Below are 26,238 nucleotides of genomic sequence, written 5' to 3' on the forward strand. Positions count from 1 at the left end.
TATCTGCAATATGGTTTGTGAAAGTAAGGAAGATTTAGGCCTGGTCTAGGGGTCGACATCCATGCAATGCTCATGGATTTGAAAAATCTTCACCCCTGGTCTAGACATAGCTAGATCAATGGAAGAATTTTTCCATTGACCTATTTACCCTTACTCAGGGAGGTGGTGTTCCTACACAAACAGAAAAATCCCTTTTGTTGGAGTAGGCTCTGTCTACACTGTGAGGTTGGGCTGGCATAGCTATAGCACTATACCTATGGCTCTGTGGTCGCTGTAGCGTAGAAATGGCCCAAGTAACACGACACCTCACTACTGGCACTGTGAAAACAGAGGAACTATCCCCTATGGTAGGGGTTCTCAAACTTCATTGCACCACGATTCCCTTCTGACAACAAAAATTATTATATGACCCCAGGATGGGGGACTGAAGCCTGAGCCTGCCCGAGCCCTGCCACCCCAGGTAGGGGGCCAAAGCGGAAGTCTGAGCCCTGCCAGGTGGGGGGCCATAGCCAAAGCCCAAGGGCTTCAGCCCCAGGCGGCAGACTTGTAGCCTGAGCCCAGCCACCCCAGGCAGTGGGGTTCGGGCTTTGATCCTGGGCCCCAGCAAGTCTAATGCCAGCCCTGATAACCCCATTATAATGGGGTCATGACCCACTTTGGGGTCCCAGCCCACAGTTTGAGAACTGCTTCCCTATGGATAGTACTGTGTGTTTTGTACTTTTGAATTGACTGCACGATAGGAAATGCAGTGAGATTTTTGATAAGCTAGTGTCAACTGAATTAGTCCAAAACCTCTGCAATAAATATAGGTTTCAGAGTAACAGCTGTGTTAGTCTGTATTCGCAAAAAGAAAAGGAGTACTTGTGGCACCATAGAGACTAACCAATTTATTTGAGCATAAGCTTTCGTGAGCTACAGATAAATTGGTTAGTCTCTAAGGTGCAATAAATATGAAACCCAGAAAGTACACTTCATGTTCAAACCTAAACCTCTTCTGAACTTTTCTCCCTTATTGTTCCAACTCTGATCTTACAACAGGGGTGATCAGCTAACAACACACTGCATCCCATGACAAGTTGCGTAGCTGCCTGTGTAATGGGGCAGAGGCCCAAGACCATCAATCACTCAAGAGGCACAGCTGTCCAGAGTAAATTAATGTATTGGAGTACTTTGCCAAAGTCCTGTAGGAGGGGGTTAATGTGAGCCAAACGGATTATTCCTAGTAAATACATCTTAGTTTAAAAAAAAAAATGCATGCACAAACCCATTTCTGCAGAGCATGAACCACCAAACAAAACAAGAAAACCTAGGTAACTTGCACTATGCAAATCTGCACAAAAATTCCAGGGTTCTTACACCTTGTCAGCACAACACCCCTTATCGCTCATTTCATCTTAGTGCATCACACCTTTATTTTTAAGGCTTGACTCCATATCACATTAGCTCTGAGCTTTCCAGTGTGACCACTGCTCCTAATTTTGTTGTGTGTTTCATAGAATATCAGAGTTGGAAGGGACTCAGGAGTCATCCAGTCCAACCCCCTGCTCAAAGCAGGACCAATCCCCAATTTTTGCCCCCCGATCCCTCAATGGCCCCCTCAAGGATTCAACTCACAACCCTGGGTATAGCAAGCCAATGCTCAAACCACTGAGCTATCCTGCCCCTCTGATCTCTGCTGGCCCCAGCCGTGTCCCCCAACTCTTGCTCCATACAGAATTGCTGCCAGACAGCGACACCCGGCGACGTCCAACCCAACCGCCGCCGGTTCGCAGTGCGTCGGGGCCGCCTCCCGGTCCTGGAGTAGGTGTAGGCAGACGCAGAGCCACATGCTGCTTCTCCACTGGGCCAGCGAGGTACTCTTATTGTGCATACGCACCGACCCACGCCAGGTGGCAGACACAGGTTTTTCTGAAAGCCTCAGATGCTGGAATTAAGAGATTGCGTAAGAATTTCACTTTCATTTAAAAATAAAGTTTCTTGCTCACATAGTAGTGGAGGAAAGCTTGAAAATGTGAAGTGAGTGCACCCTGAAGGCTTAAAAACTGGAAGACAAAAAGAATCCAATATTTATTATTTTTCAAAAAATCTCATCAATTTTGAGACCATCTCAGTTCTCTCTGGGGACTTCATTCATGCTTTTTGAATGCTGGGATGATCAATACTGACTTCCTCTGAACCCTGACTGCGGGTAAACTCCTAGAATCCCAAACTGTTGCCTGGCTCAGCAGGGCCACCTTTTAGGGATACAGGCAGGGCAGGGTTCAGCAGGGGCTCTGCTCTGGGATCCTCTTCAGGGGCTGCCAAAAGACCCCTACACCCTGCTACAAAAGCCATTTCTATGTGCTGCTATGTGTGAGGATCTGTAGGTCCTGAACGTGGGGCCCATGGCCGCATCCACCATGTCACCCAATGGTTCTACTAGTGACAAGAGAATTGGGAGCTCTAAGGCCTTTTGCTCCACTAAAGGTACTGCCCACTGGGACCTGAGTGGAGGAACTCTGGAGCTAGGGTTGCCAACTTTCTAATTGCACAAAACTGAACACCCTAGCTGCACCGCTTCCCAGAGGCCCCGCCTCTCACTCACTACATTCCCTCTCCCCCACCCTCACTCACTTTCACAGGGCTGGGGCAGGGGCTTGGGGTGTGGAAGGGATTATAGGCTCTGGGGTGGGACCAGAAATGAGGACTTCAGGGTATGGGAGGGGGCTCTGGGCTGGGGCAGGGAGTTGGGGTGCGGGCTCTGGGCTGGGGGGTGCAGGCTCTGGGGTGGGGCCAGGGATGAGGGATTTCAGATGCAGGAGAGGGCTCCAGGCTGTGGGGGTGGGGCCAAGGGATTTGGAGTGTGGGAGGGGGCTGTGGGTTGAGGCAGGGGGTTGGGGTGCAGAAGAGGGTACAGGCTCTGCGGTGGAGCTGGGGAAAAGGGGTTCAGGGTGTGGGAGGAGGCTCTGGGCTGGGGCAGGGGGTTGGGGTGTGGGGGGTGGTGGTGAGGGCTCCGGCTGGGGGTGCAGGCTCTGGAGTGGGGCCAGGGATGAGGAGTTTGGGGCACGGGGGAGAGGGGGCTCAGGGCTGGGGGTTGGGCTGTGGATTTACCTCAGGTGGCTCCTGGTCAGCAGTGCAGCAGCCCTAAGGCAGGCTCCCTGCCTGTCCTGGCTCCGCATTGCACTCCGGAAGCAGCCAGCAGCACGTCCAGTTCCTAGGCGGGGGGGCTAGGAGGTTCTGTGCGCTGCTGTCACCTGCAGGCACCGCCCCCAGCGCCCGTTGGCTGCGGTTCCCAGCCAATAGGATTGCAAAGCCGGTGCTCAGGGTGAGGGCAGCAAATGGATCCTCGTGCCCCCTGCCTAGGAGTCAGACCTTCTGGCCGCTTCCGGGGCGCAGTGCGGAGCCAGGACAGGTAGGGAATAGCCTGCCTCAGACCTGCAGCACCGCTGACCGGACTTTTAACCGCCAGGATCCCTTTTAGATGGGGCATTCCAGTTGAAAACCAGATACCTGGCAACCCTGTCTGGAGCTGCAGATTGGGTTCAGTATACTATTTAAGCCAGAAAGAGACACAGGAAGTTGTCTGCCCAACCAGGTGGATCCTGCAGCAGACCCTTCTACCTGATTCCTGGCCTCATCCCTGGTTTCTGACTTCAGCTCTACCCTGTTCCAGGTTCCCTGTGCCTTCAACTTGTTCCAGTCCCATTGCCCTGTTTTCTGACTGCTTTGGCCCTGACCTTAGGCTGCAGCTCTTTGGTTTCCAGCTCAGCACTGACCCCTCAGCTTTGGCTTTTGTTTCCTGCTGATCCTGGCTCTGACTTTCAGCTGACACCTTGCTCCTGACTTTGGACCTGCCCATTGGCCTCTGGTTCCTAAACATCATATTGACTGAAACTTCTTGCATCCCTTCCACGGACCCTGACACTACGGGTATGTCATGATGGGCCCAATTCACTATTGCCCTATCCCTTGTGTAGTCATATACACAAGATGCAAAGTCAGTTTAAAATGCTAACAAATCAGAACTGATCGTGTTTATCACTTGCACTGGTGTAAATGACCAAGGAGGGTGCAGCAGGGTAATGGTGAACTGGGTCCGTGTCTCGCTTTTGTCAGCATTGATAACTGGAGAACAAAACATAACCCCTGAGTCTAAACCAGTGGTCCCCCAACTTTTCCTCTCATGACCACCCCCTTACCAGTAATAGAATATTTCAGTAGCTTTCCCCCCAGCCCAGGCCAGGAGCAGACTTGTGGGGCAGCTGGGAACTAAGAGTAGGGCCCGGGCTGGCGGATGAGCCGCATCTGGGAGCAGGGGCAAGGAGTAGAACTGGGCCACTGCGCCGCCCCCCGCCAGAAGTTCCCCTCCCCTGCACTCCTAGGGGGTCGTGCCCCACAGTTTGGGGACCACTGGTCTAGATATTCCCAAAGTTTTGGAAATGTTAAATCCACAAGTGGCAGCTCATGCTCACCTTTGGCTAATAAAAGTGAAGGTAGTTTTTGTTGGGGGTAATCGTGCTTTTGGATTTTAGGGTAAACTGTTTCCCAGTTCTAGATAGAAGGGACGCGTATGGACGAGGGGAGGCAGGGTCGCCCCCTCCCGATTTGCTGCTTGGTTTGGACTGAGCATGCGCACACGGACTGAGCATGCTCAGTAACACTGCTGAAGCCGGCTGCCCTCACTCCGCCCCCCCCCCCCAATCGGCAGGCACGGGTCGCCTCTGGTCCCAGAGGTGGATATGGGGGGAATGGAAAAGCAGCTGTGGACGTGTCAGAAGATCCTTTGACACCTTAATGAACTTGGTCTATGCTGACAGGATACAGCCAAGGTTGTTATGTCTTTCACATTCTTAATTTTCAATAGTTTGGTAGTTGTTACATTTGGTAGGACTCTACGGAGCCCAAGAGTGTACAGGAAAGCCTTTCTTAAGGGACCAGCCAACAGTGTCCGCTTTGCAAAGTGGTACAAAACAGTTCTAGTTAAAAGGATGGGTGCTGCTATTTGGAGAGGAATCATTAGGGTTGTTTAGAGAGAGAGCGTCAGGATTTTTGTCCCCATTTTGAAGATCGGGAAACTGAGTCATGGAGAGGCTAAGCCTCACTCAAGTCCACAGGAGTGAGTAGGAGAGCTAAGATTTTAGGAATTCTTGTGCTCAGACCACTCTCTCTAAAAAGAAAAGCACCACCTTTTTGTGTGATTAACACTATGGAAACTAATGGATAAGCGCTGTGATGTGACAGAGCACATGCATGCATTGGTTTATTATTTAATAGATGACAGTGCTATAAGTGTGCGTGCTGCTTCACAGACAGTAAATGACAGGAACTTTCTTACATCCCGAGAGCTCAAGTCTGGACTGGAAATTTACAACTGGATGTGCTACGGATTGAACTAGAGTGGCCAAAGTACAGTTTATTAAATTCCACGATGCTGCTTCTAGCCGCCATCTTCATCTTTAATGTGAAGAGGCAGCTCTCTTAGACTTCAGATCTGTGCCTCGTGTCTAATTTGAAATAATCTTTATCTGGAATCATGAGGGATTTGAGTTGGTGACTGCAGAAGTAAAAAGTCCCTTCATCTGCTCCCCACCTTTAATCACCGCAGTTGTTCGAGGGACCGTTTCGCCTGCCCAACAAACCGACTATCCTGTGTTCTTGTAAAGCAAAAAAGACTCGGGAAATTTTGGTCTCATTAATTGCAGCCAAAAATGCGGCTCTGGCACCTGTGGCACACACATTCCCCACAGATCCACCACGGGAGGAGAGTCTGTGAAGCTGTAGTAGAAAAACAGGCACGCTGGACAAGGGTCCAGACGCCAACACCTCTCCAGAGGCAGAGTAGCTTGAGGGACCACGGTCTTTCCCCTGTCCTAATAAGGTTCCTCGGCGAAGGCCAGAGGAAAGTAACCGCAGCGCTCCTGCCCTTGGGGGAGGCCACGCCCGAGGAGCGGGCCAGGCTGGTTCTGTGGAACGGGGCTAAAGGCGGTTTAGGGAAAGGGGGCTCGGCCCGGTTGCAGCAGCGGCGCTGCCCGCATCGGCAGTGCCCGGCCGGGACCGTGCGCGCGCGGCGTGCCCGTACCTGCGGCGCCCCCCAGGCCCGCGTCCCCGGCCCGCCACCCCGACAGGAAATCAGCGGGAGAGCGTCCGCTCCCTCCAGCGCCCCTCGCTCTGCTGCTGGGGGACCTTGGCGCGGTTCCCGGCCCGGGCCCCGCCCTGCTGCCTCCTCCACGCCGGGCTGCGTCCGGGCCCTCGCACCTGGGGGCGGCAGCGCCGAGCAGAGAACAGCTGAGGCTGGGGGCAGGGCGGGGGTTCAGTAAAACCCGGGGAGCTGCTGGGGCGGAGGCAGCCCGCCGCGGAGGGGCTGGGGGAGAACGGCTCTGCCCGGGCCGAGGAACTCAGCTCGCGGCCGGGCGGGGCCGTGGCTCTCCGACAAACCCGCCCCGCCTCCAGCGCAAAGTTTCACCCTCAGCCCCTGCCCGGGCACAAGCGCCGCTGGCTCCGCCCGTTGTTGGAGGAGCAGGAGCCGATCGAGCGCAGGGGGAGGGGCGGAGGCGGGGCCAGGCCGGAGAGGGGATCCGTACGGCTCGCCCAGCCCAGCCCGGCCGCGGAGAGCGAGGCGAGTGACTGACACGGACCAAAGTTATCCCGGAATAAGGGCAGCACGCATGTGCCGTCACCCCGGATGTGAACATGCCGCCCAGTCCCTCAGAAGCCCGGCTAGAGCGGACTGGCTGACCCGTGCTGGGCTGAGCCGAGCCTGGCCGGGCCCAAGCGAGCTAGCTGTCCGCTTGGGGGGAAGGGAGGCAGAGCCTCCGCCCGAGGGAAAGGGAAGTGGCAGAGCTCCCGCGAGGCGGGGAAAAGGGGGGCAGAGCCCCCCAACCCCGGGCAGAACCTTCCTGAGGCAGCTGAGGTGGAGAATTGCCCCAATGGTTTGGCTAAGCCAGGCCTTCCTGTCACAAATGACCCCAGCCCCGTGTTAGTAGCCCTTCTCCCCGCCCCCGCCCCCCCCGCCGTTCCTGGGGGTTTGTTACACCTGGGCTAAGTACGGAAACTCTGTCACCATCTCTTCATCCCCCATCCCTTCAGTTACTCCTGGCCACGCGCCCCAGGAGTTCCTGCCTTTACTGGGGTGGGGCAGGAATAATGGATTTTCGGGGGAAGAAGTACGAGCGGGGCAGTAATTGGTCAGACCCTGAAGTGGTGGAGCTCCTGCAGCTTTGGGCTGATGAGTCAGTTCAGATGGAGCTGGAGAGCTGCCTGAGAAACCAGCATGTCTTCAACCGGATTGCTGAGGTGTTGAGGGAGAAGGGCATCCACCGGACTGGGGATCAGTGCCGGGAGAAAATAAAAAAAATGAAGCTGGAGTACCGCAGGATCAAGGACAACAACAAGACCCCAAGGGGTGGCAGGACTTGGAAATTCTATGAGGTGATGGACCGGGTGCTGACCAGCCGGCCCTCCATCTCCTACAGTTCCTTGAGTGGCAGTGTGGTGTCTCAGCAGGCACTGCAAGGGAGCATGGTGGAGAACTACCATCACCACTTCACCCCCTCAGCTCTACCTTTCGGACACTCTCAGCACCCTGAGCTGATGGAAATCAAATGTGAAGAGGTGGACTCTGATGAACACTGCTTGACCCCGGAGCCCCCACTATCCATGTCTTACCAACAGGGCTCCCCTGAGGAGCATGAGATGGAGAGAGCTTTTCTGGACAGGGCCCAGAATGACTCTCCTATCTCCAGGGTGGAAATTCCCATTGAAACCAGTGTTTCACCTTCAGGTAGGACAGTCTCTTCTCATTCAAGCCTGAGGCTTCTGTCTTATTTCCCACAGAGAGCGTGCGTCTCGATGTTACCACCTCTGTATTCTATCGAGTTTCCTTATCCCAAACAATTTTAATGTAGAGTAATAGGTTCTGCATTAATAGCCTTTCAGTATTTCCTGAAATGTCCCTTAGTGCAGGTTGGTGTAAAAGACATAAAATCAGTGCACTTTACGGTGTGTGAAATTGAGGGACTGATACCTCCTAGAGGCAGGCATAGGTGCTGTGCAAGATTCCTACATGTAGTTAATTCTGTCAAAGCATCTCAAATCCAGATAGAATTTTCATATTTTGTGGTCTCATTTGAACATTAAAAGGGCTCTCTTGAGTCCTCATACCACATTGTGATAGGAGTCCCTGTTCTTTTCACTGATAGGCTAGAACTCTCTGGATGAATCCACTGACCTTGCATTCCCAGAGCCCTGTGCAAATACAAAAGATATATATATCAGAGAACATGAAAAAGTGGAGTAAGAGGCTAATTAATTAAGATGAGCTATTATCAGCAGGAGAAAAAAAACTTCTGTAGTGATCATCAAGATGGCTCATGTAGACAGTTGACAAGAAGGTGTAAGGATGCTTACCATGGGGAAATAGATTCAATATGTGTAACGACTCAGCCACTTCCAGTCTCTATTCAAACCCAAGTTAATGGTATCTAGTTTGCATATTAATTCAAGCTCAGCAGTTTCTTGTTGGAGTCTGTTTTTGAAGCTTTTCTGTTGCAAAATTGCCACCTTTAAGTCTGTTACTGAGTGGCCAGAGAGGTTGAAGTGTTCTCCTACCGCTTTTTGAATGTTATGATATCACTACAAAAGTTTTTTTTCTCCTGCTGATAATAGCTCATCTTAATTAATTAGCCTCTTACTCCACTTTTTCATGTTCTCTGTATGTGTGTATATGTGTATATATATCTTCTTATTATATGTTCCATTCTATGCATCCGATGAGGTGGGCTGTAGCCCACGAAAGCTTATACTCAAATAAATTTGTTAGTCTCTAAGGTGCCACAAGTACTTCTGTTCTTTTTGCGGATACAGACTAACACGGCTGCTACTCTGAAACCTGTCATTGGGATTTCAGAGCAGTCTGGAATGGATGGAGTCTTGGATACAGACAGCATGGTGGTGCGGGAGAGAGACAATGACCTCATGCTGATCACTGTGAGGTCAGGAAGGAATCCTCTCTTCCATTCACCCTTATGCTTTCTCAACTGGCCAAGTGCACTATTTAGGAGAGGGGGTTTGTCATTCATTAGAGTTAGTTTGGATCATTGCCAGAGGCAGAATACTGAACTAGATAGACCAATGCTTGGTTGCATAATGTCAAATTCAACATATGAGGTTAAAGGAAAAACATGTTTGTTTGTTTTTTCTTTTCAACATTCAGGATGTACCTAGTAGATTTGACTTCACCCTTCCTGTGGGATTCTACCATGGACAGATCTGATTCTTGTCAGAGAAAGGCAATGGGGCTACTTAAGCAGACCTGGGTCAAACTGGTCCAGTAGAGGGCAGTAGTGTATGTTCATATCAGTCAGTATGCTGCAGTGTCATCATTAGAATGAGTTGCTGCAAATTTAGTTTTCCCTTTGTCTCTGAATATCTGCAGGTTTCAGTGAGCCCAACCTGGCTTCCTCATCCCGGATGCAGAGTGTGGGCCCTCGGCCTGGCTTCTCCACCTTGCACCGCCTTCGGAAGAAACGGAAAGGCCAGCGAGTGAAGGACCCCCTTGATGACCTCCTACTAAAGACCCTGACATCACAGCGGGCCATGGAGGAGCGCTTTCTGCAGATGGAGGAGCGGCGGTTACAGCGGGATATGGAAGTGGAGGAACGGCGGATGCAGCTAGAGCAGCGACGTTTTGAACTGGAGCGGGAGCATGAGTTCCGCATGTTCAATGTCTTTGCTCAGATGCTTAGCATCTTAAAGCAGAGCAACAGCGGCTCCTCCTCTTCTGTTGCACTGCCCCGGGGCTTGGATTTCATCCAGGTGCTGTCTGACATCGCTGGGATGGGAGGAGGAGGGGGCCTACAGGAGGCGAGGGCCATGCATGTAGGGCGACCACATTCTGAGAGAAGGACCGACATGTACAATTTCTGTAACCCTGGCGAGTTCCAGAGCAGCCCCTTCCTCTCAGCTCGTGGAAACATTGCCAATCTCTTTCGTGGCTCGACAGAAGAGGGATACAAGGCCTATCATGCTGACAAGTACGATGAAGACAAAAACCCCAATGTGAGTGAGGTTCCACTTCTGTGCGTTTCTTTCTTGGTAGGAGAAACACCAAACAGGGTCATTTCTTAGACTCACCGACAAGGCTTGTGTTAGAACATGACTTTTTTTATCTCACAGATGCCAGTCAGGTCAATCTTTTCATTTTAATAAAGCATAGAAAATTCATTACATAAAATGAGCTCCCCTGTACAGCAGGGAGTAGCACCCTGTGTAGCTTTGGGTCACGGCTGCTCAATTTCCTGTCAAAAACTATTGTTAGGCCTGTAGAGCCAATAGAGTTACAGGAGAGCAAGTGGAACTTTATTCTCCCTTCTGCATCATCTCCAATGTCATCCACTAAGTTCCGGTTGCAACATGTTATCACTGTTGATGATGCAAGAGGCAGAAAGACCCAACTGGCTTTTCAGAACCCAAGGAGCAGTTTGCACCATTGACATTTAGAAAGCTGTCTTTTTAAATTCACCATTCAAAGCTGATGATGCCTGTTTACCTTTTGCCTGTCACTTACTCTGTACAATATAATCAGACTTGTTGCAAAGGTATGAGATTTACAACATTTCAGGGTAATGTATTTTTTTTTTAAATTTTTAAAGAAATAATTTTGTGAGCTTTTTACAAATAAGCCCTAGGTTCTGAGCCTAAACATCAACAATTTTAACTTAAAATTACTAATCTTAACTTCATCAAACACTGTCTCTCCTGCAATGCAGTATCATGAGAGTTGTATATTAGAACCTTTAAAACAAAGTATACCAATATCACATTATTATTCAATACAATAAGTGCAACCCAAGGAACAAACGTTATCATTTCTTCAGTGTTGCCTACATTTGTTTACAAGAGGTATTAAAATTCAATACCTAAAACTGGCTCCAACCTGTAATAATGTCATAAGTATACCACCCTGTGTATTTTTTTTTTAATTTGTTCAGTGACCCACCCTAGCCTCAGAAGTGAAAATATGTTAATGTTTTTTTTCTCTCTCAGTACTTTATTGTACTTTGATATGAGCATGCCAGGAGAAAAGGCTAATACTCTAACCTGCCTTCATACTTGGCACTGTGTAAAAAATGAAGTTTCCATATCCATGAGTAAATTGGTGGAATACAATGTCATTATCTGATGAACACACATTTTGAACATGGAAATATTTCCAAAGCACAATTTGTGTGTCACAGCAATATAAATCCCAGCTTTCTCAGCTAGGAAAAATTGTATAAACTTGTGTTAAGGTCAGATTTACATTAACAAGTCAATTTAACGTTAAATTAATTATACGCATTATATAAACTAATATAAACCCTTGTTTTATACCCATCCCTAGAGTATTTACTGACTAATAAATTAAGCACTTGTATAAATTACTAGTTTATACATATGTGATGAGTGTTCTGTGAAGCTTGTTTTTCATCCATTGTTATCTCCTTTACCTTGCTAGGATTTTTGAGTAACAGCAGCAGGGGCAACAGCAAAGCTGAAATGCAAGTAGTGCTGCCTAGTGGTAGTTTGTCTCCCTAAACAATGATTTCTTTCTTTCTCCAGGGAATAATTAATTTTGGTACCAGTGAGAATAAACTCTGCTTTGATCTAATGTCCAAGCGGGTAAGTCCAATCCCCAGAAGAAATATGTAATACTCCACTTAATTTCTACTTAGTACTGATGATGTGCTTGGATTGCAACTGTTGCTCAGATCCCTCACAGAGCAATAATTTCCCAGAGCGCTTACCTTTTAGCTGTCATGTCTCTTCCTTTCTTCCATGCTGGCACTGATGCAGAAGGCCACTGGCTGGTCCATTTTCCCTATTTCATTTTGGGTTGTGCATTTCTTTAAGTTATCTTCTCAGAGATAGATTGGAAATGGTGGTGTCTTCTAATCACCCAGTTGTGGCCTTGCCTTTGGGGCACTGCCTGGCATACAGAGCCAAATGAAAGTAAAGTACATTTGCTTTTCTCCTGCTGACAGCTCTTCAGTTAACATAGAGGTGAGCCCAAGTCTCACAATTCAGGGGTGTCCAGATCTAGGGACAGAGGGGGCTTGATTTGGCCCGTTATCAAGCTGCACAGTTTTGATCCAATTCTGAACTGTCTCAAAGCTTGAGAGGATTTGGTACCAGTGAGGGTATTACCAATAAACTGGGCGAAGCACTAACTGGTGGTCTTGCTTAGTTACACCAGGGAAAGGCCCAGTACAGACAGTATAATTCAAACTGTAGACTGCTTGGGCCAAAGGAAACTGTCTTGTTTCTCATTAAGCCATGTGCCCAGGCTATTTTGTGGGGAGACAGCAGTTTGTCCTAACTAGAGGTGAGGAAGGGTGGGGTACTCAGTTTGTGGCACAGCAAGTCTCTACTGTAGTTGGTTAAAGTTCTTTCACTCTCACTCCCACTCCATCACTGCCAACCCTCAAAATGTTCCTTGTTTTATTTCTGCCTGCCATGCCACTGACTCGGGGGGACATTACCCCAACACTCGGCCTTCCAGCTAACAGAACAGGTAAGGCAGAACTTCTGCCTGATAGCTGTGTGCAGAAGCCTGAAAGGTGCCTTTTAGGATGTCTAGGCTGTTCCTTCCTTTCCCCCATTACCTCTTCCCCTGAGACTTAGTGTAATGTCTGCAGTTAACATGTCAGAGAAAGAACAACTGCATCTTGATTAGCCTTGTTATGACAGTGGGTTACTTGCTCCTGCCTATCAGCAGCAACCAGATGAGCTTGTTCTTGTGCATACTGGAACAGGCTCAGAGCTGAGAAAAGATGTTTCTTCCAATTTACGAACTGCCACATTCTAGTGCTACTGCACTGACTCACGGAACAGTATGCTACTGGAGGTTATTAGAAGGCAATCTTGCCACTAACTTGGAAGCCAATGCCTATATTTTGTAAGTGAAAACAGTAACTGACCAGATTTCTGTCTGCAGTTCATTACCCCTAAGTCCGGTGATGTTCTGTGGACTTGACAGCCCAGAGATGAAGTCTCGGATGTTGTTCCCTACCAGTTGGCTTCATCATTCTCTGCAGCATCACCCTCAAGGACTCCTTACTTCCCATTGTGTTGTCATTTGGGCCAAGCCTGCTGATATGTTCCAGTTCTGTGCCAGCTGAGTTTAGGAGAGAAGGCAAATGAGGCACACTTGTGTGTTGCACAGACTTCAGGATACATATCCAACTGTGTAAATAGAGTAAAAGATTATACCGCCCAAGGTTGTTATTCTACATGGGATGAAAGGCAATCCCATTAACCCCCCAGAGCAGTAGCTCAAGTCATCAGAGCCCCAGCTCACGGCATCAGAACCCCAACCCAGATTTTTTTAAATTACTTTATAAGATTTAACATCTGCATGTTGGTTTCCCTCTTAGTCCTTTGCATTTCTTCCCCCTTTGGTCCCCACCCTTAAATCTGGGCTACTTTTATGAAATCTATGAGAATGCACCATATGTAAATGTTTGTTGATTCATTTCCATTCATATAAAATACACCCCCTCTGATCACTGCTTTGCTTCCGTTTGTGACTTGTTTGGACTGGGCTGTTTGAAACTCTGCAAGCTACAGCTTTGAAAATAATTAAATGAAGACCGTATACTTACTTTTTAAGTGTAATCTGGAAAAAAATTGTTAAAGGCAACTGATTCAGCCCCTCAACTAAGGTGAAACTCCCTTTGAAACCTAAAGGAGTTCCTTCCTCATGAGAAAGACCCAAAGGAGCACTTTCAAGAAGTTAACTTCACCTTTCCCAGTTAGTTGAAAGCTACTATCCTCAGAACTTGGGGCAGGCCCTCATCAGGGTCCTAAGGACTGCTTTGTTCAAAAAGTCCTCCACAGAGATCTCTTTTCCATGGGCGTTCATTTTGTATTAGCCTTTGTGCTTCCTTTTTGCAGATCTCTGTACAAGGAAGCATTGCTGCATAATTTTGATGGCCAAGTAGTTTCTAAAACCCTCATAAGGCTGCTGAAGTCAGTGGGGGGGGGTGTGTATGTACATGTGAGTATGGTCCATAAATTGGTTTGTGTTTCTGATTTTAATGGTTGTACCTGTCCCCTTCTTGTTGCTGACAGCTGACACAGAGTGATATGAACCTCATGGAGCCTCCACTGCTGCAATATCCTGATTGGAAAGGACATATGTTGTAAGTAGCCTCATCTCCCAGAAGTTTCCCTTTGTAAATACTTGCTTTCTAAATATAATACAGATGTTCTCCTCATGCATCTATGGGAAAAGGCCACCTTGAGGTTGTTCAGAATGCATAAGTACAAACCAGCTCTGCTGGATTGGTTGGATAAAGCTTCTCTAGGCTATTAAATCCTTCTCCTCTTCCTCCTAAATCCCTACGTGATCGCCTTGTCTGTTCATCCAATTCCAAAATATCTGAGTGGGTTCCAGTTTGTGTTTGTTTTGTTTTTTAAGAAGAGTATTGTGCATGTCTAGTAGGTGGATGTGCCCACTGTTCTCTACAATTGTAGTGGACATTGCTGGACCATTATTCCTTCCTATGTTCTATGTCTTGACAAATTAAATTCTTCAGAAATATATGTGGAGTTATAAATCATTTCCATGATCTTTGCTGTGTATGCAAGCCACCTCCATAGTATGGAATAAGTGGCCCAGGGTATGTGTTTTCCTCTTTGTTTATTTTTTCCTAGCTGTATACATTAGTCTGTCAAGTGTCCTGGCTTTATTTCTTTGTGATGAGGACCTGTGGAGAGCCCAGCCTCTTGGAGAATAAACTGAATCAATCTTTGCTTTTTTGTCTTTCTCAGTTTACGGGAGGAAGTGGCTCGATTTTTGACCTATTATTGCAAGGCCCCTGCACCTCTCAAGGCAGAAAATGTGGGTATCTGCTTTTCACTGATGTATCTTCTAACATATTGCCATGAACTGTGAAACAGGTTCTTCTGTCTTATTTTACTAATGTTTAAATGTGACCTGTCTCGATCTTTTATCATGTAAATGGGAGGGATTGATCACTAGTGTCAGGAAGGTGACATGCAACCTTTCCAGACATTCTTCACATGCAGCTCAGCTAATGTATTTCAGTCCTACAATGTAGCTTCCTTTGTTCTTTCACTCTTGCATCTAACGCCATCCTGCAAGTGGCCCTCAGTCATTCTTTGTAGTAACCCCTTTTGCGCCAGTCTTGGGCCCTACTATGCCAGTGCACCTTAGTCATTCCAGTTCCAGGGCCCCCTTGCACTGTTCTGCTGATTCACCTGAAGCTGGATTCATAACTGAGTCAAGAGTAGTTTTGCTCCGCTAAAGGATTGAGGAGAGAGCAGATTCCAGTGCTATTGTCAAGAATTATTTTTGTGGTGGTGCATTCCAGTGAACAGGATTAACATCAGCTCCCATTGTCTCTTTTGTAGGTTATTGTGTTGAATGGTTGTGGCTCTCTGTTTTCTGCATTAGCTACAGTTCTCTGTGATCCAGGGGGTAAGTGGGGTTATTGGATGATTTTTTGAAAATATACTTTTTTGTTTGGTGGCAACATTGTAGTCAAAATACAACAAAATACAAATACTGTATGTTGGGGTGTGACTGTGGAGTGGCCGTGACTTACTGTGGAATTTCTGCCAAGTTTCTGCCAAATGCCATATTTTTTCAGTGCAGCTACAAGTGAGGAAGATGTCTCCTTGAACTTTTTACTATCAAATGTATATCCTCCTCAGTGGGACTGTAGGTCTCCTGCATTCTCACTTCTGGTTCTCCCTGCTCTCTTTCCCATTTTAATGTAGTTGCACCTCTGGATGTAGCTCTAGAAATGTGGACTGCACTCATGTTGAGTGGATTCTCAACAGGGAATGTTTGATGCTCTGAGACCTGGAATTGGGAGTTAAAAGTAAAACAAAATTATTGCTAAAGGGAAGCAAACAAAATTTAACTCTTAAACATTCCCGTGGACCTCAAAAATGGAACCATAAGCAAAAGCTTCCAAGCTCGGATGGAGTGCCCTAGTAAGGAAGAAAAGATCATGAGTTTAGTGGATAACTGGCTTTGTTTTTTTGATTTTTAGAAGCTGTTCTGATTGCCACCCCCTTTTATGGTGGTATCACCCAGAGTCTGTTCCTGTATGGCAACGTCAAGCTGGTCTATGCCTATTTAGACAGTAAGGTAAGAATTGGGGTGGGGGGACAAATCTTTGCAGGTGGAAAGAACTGGTATTGGTGGAAGGCACAATAACACTGCCATTGTGCTTTCTGGCTTCAGAGAGCTTTGCAAAGAGTCCTCACAACACTCCTTAGTTGTAGCTTACATGTAGCACCACCATTTTACAGTTGAAGAAACTGAGGCACATAGAGTTTAAGTGATTTACTAAGCCACAACGAGATTCAGTGTGCAAACCAGGATTAGAATTCTAGATTCCCTGACTGGCTTCCAGTCTTATGATGTGATCACTAGCTTTCTGTCCAGCATTTTACTCCCATTAAACAAACATTAATGGAATTTTGGAAATTTGCAAGCTTCACATTTTTTACAGAGCAAAACCAAGAATAGAATAAGTCTCAACTGAACTCTCCTCCTCAAGGTGATCCCAGGGATGGGGCAGCATATGGGAACTTTGCATTGTCCTGTCTGTCCAAGGATAACCAGACAATATGTGTGTATATGGCAGATCCAGTATCGATATCTCCTTGATTTTATTTATTTCCTTGTTCCCTCCATAGTGTGAGGAAGAGGGAATCTGGGTTGTTGCTGGGCTTTTGTGGTTTGGGAAATACTTTTGTGCAGAAATGGTTGATGGAGGATCTGTAGAAACATTGTTTGCTTTTATCTTGTGGGTGCCTTTCAGATCACCGGAACAAGCACCCGGCCCTTCCAGCTCACAGTGGACAAGCTAGAGAAGGCCCTACAGGATGCCCGGTCAGAGGTGAGTGTGGCTGAACCTGGCCTTGTTGGGACCATTGGTGGTGTCTGCAGGAGAAAGTGGGGGTGCAGATCTAGAAGGATGAAGAAGCGTTGGGCAGATTTTAACTGCGAGTTCTAATACAGGTGTAGAACCTCCTCATACATACTTCTGCATCACTGGAACATCATCTGCTCTGGGATCTCCCAGGGTAGATTGATTTTTAAATCACCAATTTTAATCATGATTTAAATCATCAATCTTAATCATGTTTTTCCTTTGCACTTTTTAGTTATTTTCCTAAAGAAAGGTTGATTCTCATTGGTTGGGAACCATTAAAAATGTTGATTTGAAACTAATAGCCTTTACACTAAATGTGGTGCCTCTTCCTGCTAGCAGGAGAATACACTGTATCTATGCACTTTTATTTAAGCAATTATATCATTTGACTTTTTATTATTGATTTGTGTCAAGCTTTGTTTGGATGGAAATGCACAATAACAGCATTTTTTAAAAGAAATAAAATAACCTTAAATGTGCAGGGTACATATAGAAAAAAAATTATCAAAACCTGTATGCATTTAAAACTAATTATTAAACAAATGAAGTATTATCTGTAGATAATGAATTCAGTTGTTTCTGGTCACCATGTTCTTTAAGATTTTAGAACTAGCAGATCTCATCTTCTCACACCTAATTCTTTTTCATTGATTGGAAGAGGGAAAACGAGCTTTCCTGCTTTTTCAACTCCCGGTTAGGTTCTTGACTTTGAATTAATCATTGAACTGAACTAGTTGAATAAACTGAAATGGGAAAAATATTCTCTCTGTATCTGCGGAACTGGCTATGGCTGTCAAAAGCTGGTTTAGCATGTCAACAGACTCTGGTTCCAGTTGCTTAGCTAGTGACTTCCAACAGTTCAGTGATCTGACTTTCTTTAAAACTTGGCAGCAGAGATGTACTGCTTAATATTATAATTTTTATTTTATTTAAATTATTTTAATAGATTATAAGAAGTTTAGGCATTAATGTAGGTTGTCAATTTCTAATTTAATTTAAATTTAAAATGTTGATTTATTATTTTTTTAATAATCATTTTTATCCACTCTGTGGTCTCCCATTCCAAAGAATTGCTGGGATGTGAGCAGTTTCTGATCATGCTCTTGGGAGTTCTGACTTCCCCACTCCACTCATTGATACCATCACCACTCTATTCTTCCCATCTAAGGCTTGGTCTACACTAGGAAATTAAGTTGGCTTAACTACATTGTTCAGGGGTATGAAAAATCCATGCCCCTCAGCAGCCCATCCTACCCCCTAGTGTAGACTGCGCTAGGTTGAGGGAAGAATTCTTCCATTGACCTAGTTACTACCTCTCAGGGAGGTGGATTACCTACACTGATGAAAGAATCCCTCCTGTTGGCGCACGTAGTGTCTACACAGAAGTGCTGCAGTGGCACAGCTGCAGCATCTCTTCAGCTCCTCTTCACAGTGGGGAAAATGTAGGATAGTCTTTGTCAGGGATGAGTATACCAGATGTCAGTGGTGCTTAAAACCAGAAGCTCATTCATCCCTCAGGCCCCAAGTACTTTATGAACCAGGTAGCTTCAAGAATCTCTTCATCCTCCTGCTAAAACATCCCATAGCTGAATTTCTCCTACAGCTCTGGGCACTCGGGTGCAATGCCATTGGTGTGCATGGTGAAGGTGTGAGTTATTAGGGGAGTCTCATGGTTTTAGAAAAGGGGGTTGAAGATTTACCCCACAGGTATTGTTTCTTTAACATTATATTGTGTTTTTGTTTTATAGGGTGTTGGTGTGAAAGCCTTAATTCTCCTGAACCCCCAAAATCCCTTAGGGGACCTCTACTCCCTGTCAGAATTACGGGATTACCTGGAGTTTGCTAAAAGGTGCGGCAGTTTAAGGGTCTGAGGAGACCCAGATCAAAGATGGCTTTCTGAGTCTGATGAAACAGCCAGTGTGTCTGTGTCTTTTTGGCTCTAACTTTCCTCTCTGCCATGAAAATAACTTATTCTGGTACACACAGCAAAGGGCTTAAGACTAGAGAATGGGGAGATAGGATGGTGGACCACGCAGTCATTTCTCCACCCTTGGATTGGCCAACCACTTGCCCAAAGAGAAACTGGTCATACCAGTTTATTGGAGTTCTAGTGAGCTATGCAAGACGCTAATTTGCTATGTCTGCTGCGTACTCATGGGGATATGGTGAGATACAGCAGCTCTGCTGTGCTCCTTTCATGGGATACAGCTGTTCCATTTGTGCACATTAGAAGACAGACAGTTGTGGGATTCCAGCCGTCTCATGTACCACCCGCTCCCGTTTAAATTTCTGTCCATCGTTTGTAGATGGTGATAGAGTTTACTCAAGTGGGATATTAAATGAGAGAGTTAGTAAGCCTGCATTAGCAATGACTAAAAACTCTTTCTGTGTCATGGCTGTGGTGAAATGACAAGAAATGAGTTTGATGGACCTCAATCTGCTTTTCTGCATACATGATGCAGCCCTCAGACTATGAGAGTACGATTCTCTCAGAATCTCCATTTTCTCCCTTCCAGGCATGAATTGCATGTAATAGTCGACGAGATCTACATGCTGTCGGTTTTTGATGAATCAGCCACATTCCATAGCGTTCTGGGCATGGACAGGTAAAGTCTGCACTGCTTCCTTGGCCACCTGTTAGCAACTGTGCAACATGTTGTCATGTTGGTGGTTTGTGGCTGGGATTTGACTTGTGCCCCAGTAGACTCTGCCTCATGTTGATTGCTTCACAGTTTCCTTCTTGCCAGTGCACTTAGCAAGTTGATACACTTTTGAATGTGTTTATTAGTCCATTGTTTGCAAGGTTTCTAAAAACTTGAAAAGGAGGTTTCATTTCCCGCTGATCATTATCTTTCTTTTTCTTTGCCAAACACTGCTGCCCCTTCCCCTGGTTCTAATGGTGCATGTAAGGATTGTAGTCTTTTTCATTCTTTACTTTTGTTTTATGCAGGAGCAGCAGTACTGGGATCTTACTACTTATCCGGGAACGGGTTTTATTAGTTAATGCTTTAAAGGGACACAGCAGTTACAAAGTGCATATTTAAAAATATTCCTTGCTTGTGTTGCTAATAATCATTTGATTGCTGAACAGAGAACTTTTAAATTTACTTTTACTTTTTCCCATTTAATCTGTTTTTCTTATTTGTGCACTATTCAGTTGGGACAGTGAAACTGGATTGGTCCATTTTATTTTCTGGTTCTAGTCAGTTTCAGTTTCAGGTGCTAGCCCACTGTTGCTGAATTTGGATTCACAACACTGCAAGGGAAAATTTAAATCCACCCCCCAAAATCTCATGTTTTCATTGACATTTTTAAAACAATTGGTGGAAAAAGTCATTTTAGTTTTTATAAAACATATTGGCAGGGGCCTGATTCTTTTAGAATTGAGTGCACTTTTGTATGTGCAGCTCTAACAGTCTGGCCTATAATTTGGAACTAGTATCACACTTAGATAATATAATGATGTATGCCTTATAAATACCTAAGACATACAAAAGTTGGGTCTAAAATGAGTTCCTAGTGTCCCTTTAAAGGTAGGTTCCATTTAGCCTTGTACTGCTTCACTCGTGTTTCCTGGCGTGTTGTCTGTCCTTGTGAAATGTTGCTGCTTTGCTTCTGGAATGTTGCACTGGTGATCCAAAAGCTTCAGCACCTATGACACTAACTGCCTTGTGTGCATCCTTCTACATGCAGATTGCCTGATCCACAGAGGACTCATGTGATGTGGGGAATTAGCAAGGTGAGTGCAGTCATGCCAGGTCTAACTCAGCTATGCAATCAGCCTGATGTTTCACGAGGCCTTAACCCTGCGCTGGAAAGAATAAGATAGTGGTGATGGGATCCTGCATTCCTTTGCAATAGGGTAATCAGGGTGTGTGTATTTGCTGCAGGATTTTGCTGTCTCTGGGATTCGTTTTGGCACTTTGTATACTGAGAACCAAGATGTTGCCAATGCAGTGGCCTCCTTGTGTTACTTCCATGGAGTTTGTGGACCTGTCCAACACAAAGTGGCACAGCTGCTCCGAGACAGAGGTGAGTCTGAGAGAGTGGTTTCACACATAGTAATCTGCCTTTCTCTATTATCCTGGGAGCTCAGAGGATCTGTCCTCTACATTCCCAAGGGGTCTCTAGCTAAAGCAGCTAAAATGACAACCTTCCATAATCCTGGGGCTGCATGTCAGATGTGGTTGACAATTTTACAGGATTGTCATTGAAAGAGAACGTGCACTCAGGGTGAGCAGGGTTAAAGCAACAGCTTGGAGGCAGTTACTTGGACAACAGCGGTCACCATTTTGAAAAGTCTGCTGGGGAGAATTAAAGGGATATGAGCTTCTGGGAGGAGTGAAACAGAACTAGATTTCTAGCTCTGTCTTGGACTGCACACTAGCAAATTGCAGAGGCTTCACAACAGACATCTGAAGCCTAGGGAAACTTCCACCAGGAGATTAGATAAGAGGATAGAATTCAAGACAGGCACCAAGTTCTTGAATAGTGTTTTTGTTCTAGGGTACTGCAGTGGAGGAGAATGTGAGGATGAAAAAAGAAGGGGCTAGGGTGAAAGATGGATCGAGGATTTATGATCCCACTCCATATATCAGAGATAATCATGGAGGAAATCTTTTTGGAACTGAATTATTGGTCAGTTTGTGAAGTTTCTTCTCCTCCTGGCTAGACTGGATCAATCAAGTATACCTGCGGGCCAACCATGCCCGTCTCAAAGCTGCCCATACCTATGTGACAGATGAGTTGAAGACCCTTGGGGTTCCCTTCCTCAACCGCAATGCCGGCTTCTTTGTTTGGATCGATTTCCGAAAGGTCAGTGGTCTCAGGAGAGGAGGCTGCTCCTCTGGCTAGGCAAACATTTGGCACAATAGATTCTGGAGGAGAGTTGGATGTAGTTGTATGAACACATTGTTAAATCCTAATTAATCATTCTGATGAGCTGGAGGGAAGAGGTGCAGGATATTTTTGTAAGCACGTTTCATGGGTCCATCTAGTTTGTATACACATTTTCCTTCTTGCTAGGGATCTTTTCTAACTGCATCCTGTCTCTTTTCACCATCTTTGCCCCAACCCCTCTTCATAGGAACCACAAATGCTTCAATTCCTCAGGGATCCTAGCTACTCACCAGTCTCCCAGGTCCCATGGGGATCACTGCTTGACCCATTCGCAGCAGCTGGGACACAGAAAAATCTCTGCAGGCTGTTCTAGTTTACTCATCTTTTTTCCTTGGTGGGGGCTGCCCACTTCCCCCCTCCCCCGCCTCAATTCAGTGCTCCCATGTCCTGCTGCTCCTCCCTGTGGCTAAAGAGAGTTGGGTACCCAAACTTCTCCATCTTCCATGTGAAAGCCTTCTCCTTAGAGCTCTGTGGGCTGTGTCCCAATTCCATGACTACTGATCTTGAGCACTGAGGCTTCCAAGTGGAGTGACCTGCAAGTTACTAATCCCTTACCCTTCTGCTCCCAGTACCTTAGGACAGGAACGTTTGAGGAGGAGATGCTGCTCTGGAGGCGATTCCTGGATAACAAGGTTCTGCTGTCCTGTGGCAAAGCCTTTGAGTGCAGTGAGCCGGGGTGGTTCCGTATCATCTTTGCTGACAAAACCCACCGACTACAGTTAGGTGTGTGGCATTTCCTTCCCCTTTCCATCACCCAATCTTGTCTGCAGCTCTCGCCACCTCATTCCCTTCTCAAATTACCTTCTATTCCTGGGCTCCTCCATTTTTCTTCACTTCCCTACGCCAAGTCCATTTGGATTTGACAAAGGTTTGGGGATTCTTGTGCTTTTGTTGTCACCCTTGTGTTTTTTTTCTCCCTCACACCATCCCAGGCATGCAGAGGATCCGTAGAGTCCTGGAAGAGAGGGAGCACGAGATCCTTTCTGAGGACAAGGACCAGCTCTGCCAGTCGGACCAGGATGGCAAAGCAGATAGTACAGACGAGGTCATCTTTGTGTCCCGTCACCAGGAGCCTGGTTCTACTGGGGGCTCCAACCTTGGTGACCTCATTGGCCTCCTGCAGCAGCAGATGCGCTCATCTGACTGGCTGCAGAAGAACACAGCAGAGCAGTTTGCACAGGAGAAGCCAGAAATCTATGACGTGTTCAGCAAACTGGTGGGGAAACAATAGGGACCCCTGTTCCTCCATGGGCCTTATCTGAGCAGGGATTGACACCGGAGACCCTAAGTGCTTGGTATTTGACTTCTCGCAAAGAATATATTTTCTGTATAGCGAGGAAATCACCTTGTAAAGCCTGCTACCCAGGCCCCCTCCTTGGAATCTCTGCTTTGTATTGTGTAGCCCATTTCCCTGTATTGGGGTATGGGTGGGGGATGCAGGGCTCACTTCTGCCACTGCCCCTTGCCTCATATTTTATAATTCATTTCAAATGAATGAGCTCTTGGCTCTTTTTATAAGGCACCATGGTGTCATCTTTTATGCTGCTTCTTGTTTCCTCTCACTGTTCCCAGGGAGACAGAAACTTGAGATAATTAAGATGTTTTATATTCTTCCCTGAATGAGGTGCAGAGACAACTAATTCCTTCAGCCCCAGAAGATGTGTTTCCTCATCAAGCCACTGTAATATGACATGTATTGACCGTTAGAACCACGCACTTGCCCTGACTCTCAGCTGGGGGTAAATAAGCGTGTATTCATATATAGACCACTTAGAGAGAGAGAGTGTGTGTGTGAGAGAGAGAGACATTCCAACAGAGGGGATCGAATGACTTCAGTAACTAGTACTATGGAGCCTTTCACTTCTGGATCACTAGTTCCCCTACAGCCTCAGGTCCGTTGTGATTTTAAAATATATAATACAGCGATTTGGTGCCCTGTGTTAAATGAGCTTGGCTATCTCAGTCTAGCTTTTTGTGTTCATATAAAACATCATCATCACAACTGGGTATGATAGCTTCTCAGCAGGAACTGCCAACAAAATGGGCAAAGGATGCAGAGGGTCATGGAGAGTAGACAGCTCCACTATGCTAGGAGGATGTTCTGGTTAGAAATAAGGCACTCTGGCAGGACAGTATAGACAGTGTTCACCCTGCTGCTGCCAGGCTCTTCAGAGCCGACAAGTCAGCACCTTCCCCCAAAATCAAAAAACTTTTAAAAAATGTAATCTAGACTGTTACATCAGACAGCTTCTGAGGGTAACTTTCTGGTTATACAAGATTCTTTAGTTTTCTTTGAAAGGGCCTGTTTGAGTTGCATTCTGTGTGATGGTGGTAAACTGTAATGTAGCTGGTAAACTGATCTCTTGGTATAAAGCATTTTCCTTTGCCCTTAGTTAGATTTCCTCTGAGACAAAGCAAGATTTATTATGTTCACATCCAGGAGTTACAGAATGTCTACAGTATAGGTGCTACAGCAGCACAGCTATGCCTCTGTAGTGCTATAGTGTAGATGCTTCCGACAGTGATGGAAGGGTTTTCTCCAGCAATATAGGAACACCGCCTCCCCGAGTGATGGAAGCATTCTTTTGTCGACCTAGCTGCATCTATACTGGGTGTTAAATGGGCATACCTATGGTCTTCGGGTGTAGGTTTTTCACACCTGTGAGTGCTGTAGCTATGTCAACCTATCTTTTTTAAGTGTAGATTAGGCCATCCATGTTAATGCAGAACAAGAGCAAATCGTGCCCTGGAAAAGAAAGAAATAATGATTGTGAATATAACCTATGAAGGGGATCTCCACTCCTGTTATGTGCCCAGGTGTACCATTGGTGGTAACTGAGCTTGTGTTTTAACATAGCTGAATTTACTGAAATCTGATAACGGTCACGTCTACCTCTATGAGGACTATACCAGCACAGCCACAGCACTGTAGCTGTGCTAGCAAAATCCTGTAGTATAGCCTATGCCGATAGAAGGGGTTTATCCATCAGTATAGTAAAACTATCTTCCAGAGCAACAGGAGCTACACTGACAAAAGTATTCTTCTATCCAGCCTGGAACTTTCCTCTCAGCATTGATATTATATGTGAAGAGCAAGATTGAGAGTTAACAGAAAGAGGTGGGCTCCCAGATCTCACAGGCATTCATACCAGCAATGATTGGGGTGTTTCAAGCAATAAGGGAAAGAGCATTAAGTACATACAACCACTCACCCTACACAAGAAGGTCCTTTCCTGCAGTATATCTCTCAAGAAGCCATTGGCTTCAAAAGAGACACCTTTCCTCTGACTGAAAGACATCGCTGATGCGAATAGCAATTCCCAGCTCACTCCATGCAAGTATGTAGCCTCTCCTCTATCAAGGAAAAAGGAACAGTTAATTTGTATAAAGTGAGGGATAAGGTAGCAGTGTCTATCATTAAATGGGATGGGAAGCAGCTTACATTATCTAAAAATTGGGTTTATATGATTTTAGGAGTGAATTAATTCTTGCCACAATCAATGTGACAAATGCGAATCAAATGTAAAAGGGGGATAATGTTCCCCAGCTTTCAGGCATGGAGTGAGAATGTTCATAAAGTGCTTTTAGATGCGTAAGTGGAGGAGGCTAGAAAAGGGTATGGTTCCAAAACAATGCAATAGTTAAAAGCTTTCTATCTGCTTACTAATTCATCCTTTTTTTTCTCAGATTTTAGCCACATTTTTTTAGTAAATTCTGTCTGTGCTGATTTAAAATTTATTTCGCATTTACACGAATTTCTGCTTGTGAAAGGTAAAGCATGATTTAAGTTATTGAGATGGTTACATCTTTGAAGAGGGTGGGAAGAGAAATGCCAGAATAGATAGCCAAAAGAAAGACAAATTGACTCCCTTCCCCTTTGTGACATTCCCAAGGAGTCGCTGAGCTGCACAAATTTCAGTCTAGCAGTAGCAAAGTGAAGAAGGCTCTCTGAAATGAAGAACATGAAAAGACTTTTTAGGCAGTAATAAATCAAAACACTATTTTATTTTATTTCTTTTTTAGATTTCTGTAATAAACAAAAGCAATCCATTAACTGGTGCTGGCTCTATTTTCTCCTTGGTTTTTAGTAATTCCCAGAACTGGTGCATTTTAATATACAACTCTGAAATTATTTTAATATACAGCTCTGAAATGGGTGTTTCCCAGCTGTTCATGTTCACTGGTCGGTAAAATGTTTCTTCTTAACAATACTAAGGGGGTTATTTTACTTCTCGTACACTAAAAGAGCCAATGAGACGTGCATATTGGCAAGAGGGGGACTGTTGTTGTTTTTTTTTTAATGTAAGGAAAACAATACTAGAGGGTTGCATGCTTTGTTGTTCACGTGTGCTGCGTGTTAGCCAATTTTTACATGCAAATGGTTTTACAGGTGTGAGGACCATCTAAG

At 45.9% G+C, this 26,238-nt stretch overlaps 1 protein-coding gene across 5 annotated transcripts in view; it reads left to right on the plus strand.

Moving 5' to 3' along the window:
• ACCS (1-aminocyclopropane-1-carboxylate synthase homolog (inactive)) overlaps nucleotides 1–25,884 on the plus strand; it is an 80,100-nt gene extending 54,216 nt beyond the window's left edge. For 2 of the 5 annotated variants that reach the window (XM_043549045.1, XM_043549046.1), the window contains exons 2-15: nucleotides 9,413–10,035; nucleotides 11,578–11,637; nucleotides 14,089–14,159; nucleotides 14,791–14,860; nucleotides 15,394–15,460; nucleotides 16,041–16,138; nucleotides 16,818–16,895; nucleotides 18,680–18,780; nucleotides 19,448–19,537; nucleotides 20,625–20,670; nucleotides 20,822–20,963; nucleotides 21,604–21,746; nucleotides 22,400–22,553; nucleotides 22,763–25,884. In XM_043549045.1, coding sequence (XP_043404980.1) covers nucleotides 9,448–10,035; nucleotides 11,578–11,637; nucleotides 14,089–14,159; nucleotides 14,791–14,860; nucleotides 15,394–15,460; nucleotides 16,041–16,138; nucleotides 16,818–16,895; nucleotides 18,680–18,780; nucleotides 19,448–19,537; nucleotides 20,625–20,670; nucleotides 20,822–20,963; nucleotides 21,604–21,746; nucleotides 22,400–22,553; nucleotides 22,763–23,061 — 2,007 coding nt within the window. In that variant the 5' untranslated portion in view covers nucleotides 9,413–9,447 and the 3' untranslated portion in view covers nucleotides 23,062–25,884. The other 3 variants (XM_037900092.2, XM_007060769.4, XM_043549044.1) reach the window with 3 other exon arrangements.
• Nucleotides 25,885–26,238: the final 354 nt, after the last annotated feature.

Source organism: Chelonia mydas, chromosome 6 (assembly GCF_015237465.2).
Source record: "Chelonia mydas isolate rCheMyd1 chromosome 6, rCheMyd1.pri.v2, whole genome shotgun sequence".
NCBI classification, from domain to species: Eukaryota; Metazoa; Chordata; order Testudines; family Cheloniidae; genus Chelonia; species Chelonia mydas.